The sequence below is a fragment of the Amphibalanus amphitrite genome, unplaced genomic scaffold (genome assembly GCF_019059575.1).
Source record: "Amphibalanus amphitrite isolate SeventyFive unplaced genomic scaffold, NRLGWU_Aamphi_draft 000072F_arrow, whole genome shotgun sequence".
NCBI lineage: Eukaryota > Metazoa > Arthropoda > Thecostraca > Balanomorpha > Balanidae > Amphibalanus > Amphibalanus amphitrite.
This window is the reverse complement of record NW_024881568.1, coordinates 930001-933337: the sequence shown is the minus strand read 5'-3', so window position 1 is coordinate 933337 and position 3337 is coordinate 930001. Positions and strand designations below refer to the sequence as shown.

The following is a 3337-nucleotide window of genomic DNA, read 5'->3' as shown; positions in this document are numbered from 1 at the left end:
CACCAGTCCTGTTATCACCACATATTGCTGGCCTCGCTCGATAAGCTGCCGGCACCAACCACCCGTCCGCTACCGGTGAATGAATCGGCCGACACTCAAGGCTGAGCTGCCGGTACTAGCGCCCAGTGTAATCTGCCCAAGAGCTACGCCTGCTGCTACAAATCAGGAACATAGGGCTATTCAGCCATGTTTTCCAAAATATTACGTCTGTGACAGCGCATAATTGGACATCGGATTTATTTGCTGCATTATTTTACACATCCAACATTTGCACACTGATGTGCATTTTGGTGAACACGACGCAACACAGCTCATCTACTTCATTCCGTCGCAGAACAATGACAATGCGATTGAAAAGTCACAAGCATCTGACACAATTACAGTTTGATACTGCGTTACTTTTCTTTGGTGCGATGAAAGGAGACGGGTAATGATAAATGATATAAAGGATATGTTGCCCATCGACCGACTGTAACATGGCGTGGTGACTAAAATGCTATGCGGTCTCCAGCTAACACAAAAAGGTTGCCGCCGGCGATATATCGTGTCTCTATGAAGGCACACACTTGATAAAAACTAACTAAAATAAAATCTTTTTTAAATTATCTACAAAACAACAGAAATTACTTCACCAGCCTAAACCGATCCGCATACCGCATTGCATTTACTGTAACGACAGCAGTTCACGAATCTCGATGATAAAGACACGTGTAACCGCGAAACCATATGTACACTTTCGAGCACCGACTACCACCTTCCCTTATCTTCCGAATGGAGGTAGCCGCAGCCCGCAGATCTCGCTTCACAGCCGCTCAGTTAGCCGCGCTCCGGCGGTGTTCGGCCTTCTCCTCACGGTCCACCATGGAGCTGCGCGCATGCGCAAACGCCGACTCCACGCGGGAGGCCGTCTCGCGCCAGGCGTCTCCGAGGTCGGGCAGGTCGGTCAGGTCCAGCGAGATGTGCGATGACAGCCGCTTGTACATGCTGGTCTCGCGCTTCTCACTGCCGGAGAGACGGGCACAGATGGGCCGTCACAATGACGTCATTGCATTCACCTATTTACTTGAGTCAGTACATGTCGCGTTGTTTTTCCTAATTTGCCTGTTGCGAAATTGCGTTGGCAAAACTGATCTTTGAAAATTAAACTTACTAAGAGAAAAGTCAAGCATGAAAGTCATAAAAATAACTACACTGATATCAAAAACATGATGGGCTGAACAAAGCAAATCAAGCAAGATAACTATAAACAACAAAAGCCAGCCGCGAAAAAGTTATCCAGTTTACTATGGTTGTCAGCACATAGCTTGCCATTGGCAAAAAAATTGAAGCGTGATTCGTTTCTTTGACCAGCTTTCATTGCGTTGGCGAAGAGCATCCAACTGGTACATTACGACCTACAAGTCAATGTGAACCAGGGGTGGATACTTCTGCTGAGCTGGGGTTTCACAAGCGCAGCAAATCCGCAGCGACCTTGACCTCCGCCGTCTATTGCGGCTCCAAGCCAAGCCCGCATGGAATTGGGAAAGCTCGTGCTACCCCAACTCGGCACAATTGTCCACCCCTGATGTGAACTGCCTTTAAAGTTATACAGTAAAGACCTTAAAATGTTGAGAAACTACAGTATAAATCATTGATTGACAGGAAAAGTAATGCAGCGGTGAGCACCCTAAGAAAGCTTTACATAGATCACTTATAAATTCCTCAAATATCATATCATATTCGACGATAACAATGTCCTGAAAACGATCAATTATCATTCGACTTTGAAGATCGCCCGTTAAGCTCATAGCTGCTTGCAATTAGCATGCAACAACAACCATAAACGTAAAACAAGTGAATGATGTTGCTAACGGCGGTTGAAAGTTGAAACATGCATTGAAACATGCAAATGTTGTTACGAACTCAGACGATTAAGCTATAATCTATAACTAGGTGAACTGTCCCGTTGATGTTGGCTTTGAAATCAATAAACAGCGTACAGTCTGTCTTAAAAGTACCGCGCAAAGTGACGGTGGATCCATCAAGCCTGACCGATGAAGGACTGCCAAATTTGAGTCACCGAAGCAATGGACATCCTCGTCCATTCCCCAGCTCCATTGGTTCGGTGACTTTCAAATTATAGCAGGCCCTTCCTCGGTCAGGCTTGATGGATCCACCGTCACTTTGCGCGGTACTTTTCAGACAGACTGTACGTACACTAGCAATGCGATGCCGAATACGGTAGCGAAACTCACCCGTTCAGCTCAGCTACTACCGCGATGGGTCGGGTCTGTCTTTATGTCAATGCTCTGTGCTTCGTCACTGAACAAATGAGGGAAATAATACAGACCAGTGAGCAGAGATTTACGTAAAAGGATCAATCCAACGAGCAACAAAAACAACACAGACATAGACCGTTAAAACCAAAATGGCAAAAGCGCATGGAGGGAACAAAACAATACCTTACTATGCGTGGAATAAGAAGTGGAAACTGTAATACTGCAACCAATTTAAAAAATAAATGGAAAATGCATAAAAGCAAAATATAGGAGGCATATTGAGATGTTGAACGAAGAACAAGACACATTCAACGGAGGTTGAAAACGTGCTAAGAATGTTAAATACGACAAATAGTCTTTAGAGAACTGCTAACAGACGGAGGTTTACACGTTCATCTGTATTTGTGAAATATAGTATGAATATGTCATCAAGCAATACATAATAAATACAATAATATCAATACAGTGCAGGCTGACTGTTTATCGAACAATGCTAGACGCTAGTGATAAAATATCGTGCATTTGATACATGTAAGGGTTCAATCAGTGTTTCTTATGTTCCAGTAACCTTTTCCGCTTCTCTTCATACAGAAGCTGCTGTCGGAAGAACAGAGAGTTCCTCAGGAGTTCTTGGATGTTCGAGAAAATCGGCTCTGCCTTCTGCATCGCCTTCACAGCACTGAGAACAAAATGAGAAATTAAGATCAGGCTTTAGAGTGGTGCACGGTATAAGCACGTATAAGAAGAACGAGTGGTCAAAGCTCACTGACAACTTTTCGATAGATATTAGAGAATAGTGAGGTAAAGTGAGAACAAATCCCTGAGAGACGCAGTTCACAACAGTAAAACTAAAAACTTCCCAATTTATGACGAACGTAATACAGTACCGTACCAAACAATGCCACTAACAAAGGTAGGTACGCAGTTGATTATGAGTTGACCCCCGTCGGGCCGTAGCCAGCCGCCGGCGCGCACCGGTGTGGGAGCTCTCACTTGATGGCGTACTCGGCGTCGTAGCAGTGTCCCTGGAGCTGCTGGTGCAGCTGCACCACCTCGGCACGCCGCTCCACGGTCGGCGG

General features: G+C 45.2%; 1 protein-coding gene across 1 annotated transcript in view; it reads right to left on the bottom strand.

Annotated features, from left to right (window-relative positions):
- Positions 1 to 220: 220 nt before the first annotated feature.
- The window catches only part of LOC122379151 (BLOC-1-related complex subunit 8 homolog), a 19463-nt gene continuing 16346 nt past the window's right edge, over positions 221 to 3337 (bottom strand). Inside the window, exons 3-5 of the mRNA XM_043361103.1 lie at positions 3252 to 3337; positions 2827 to 2937; positions 221 to 1002 (exon numbers count right to left, since the gene is read on the bottom strand). The exon at positions 3252 to 3337 is cut by the window's right edge and continues 92 nt beyond it. Of these exons, the coding sequence (XP_043217038.1) occupies positions 813 to 1002; positions 2827 to 2937; positions 3252 to 3337 (387 nt within the window). The 3' untranslated portion in view covers positions 221 to 812. The remainder of the gene's footprint in view (positions 1003 to 2826; positions 2938 to 3251) is intronic.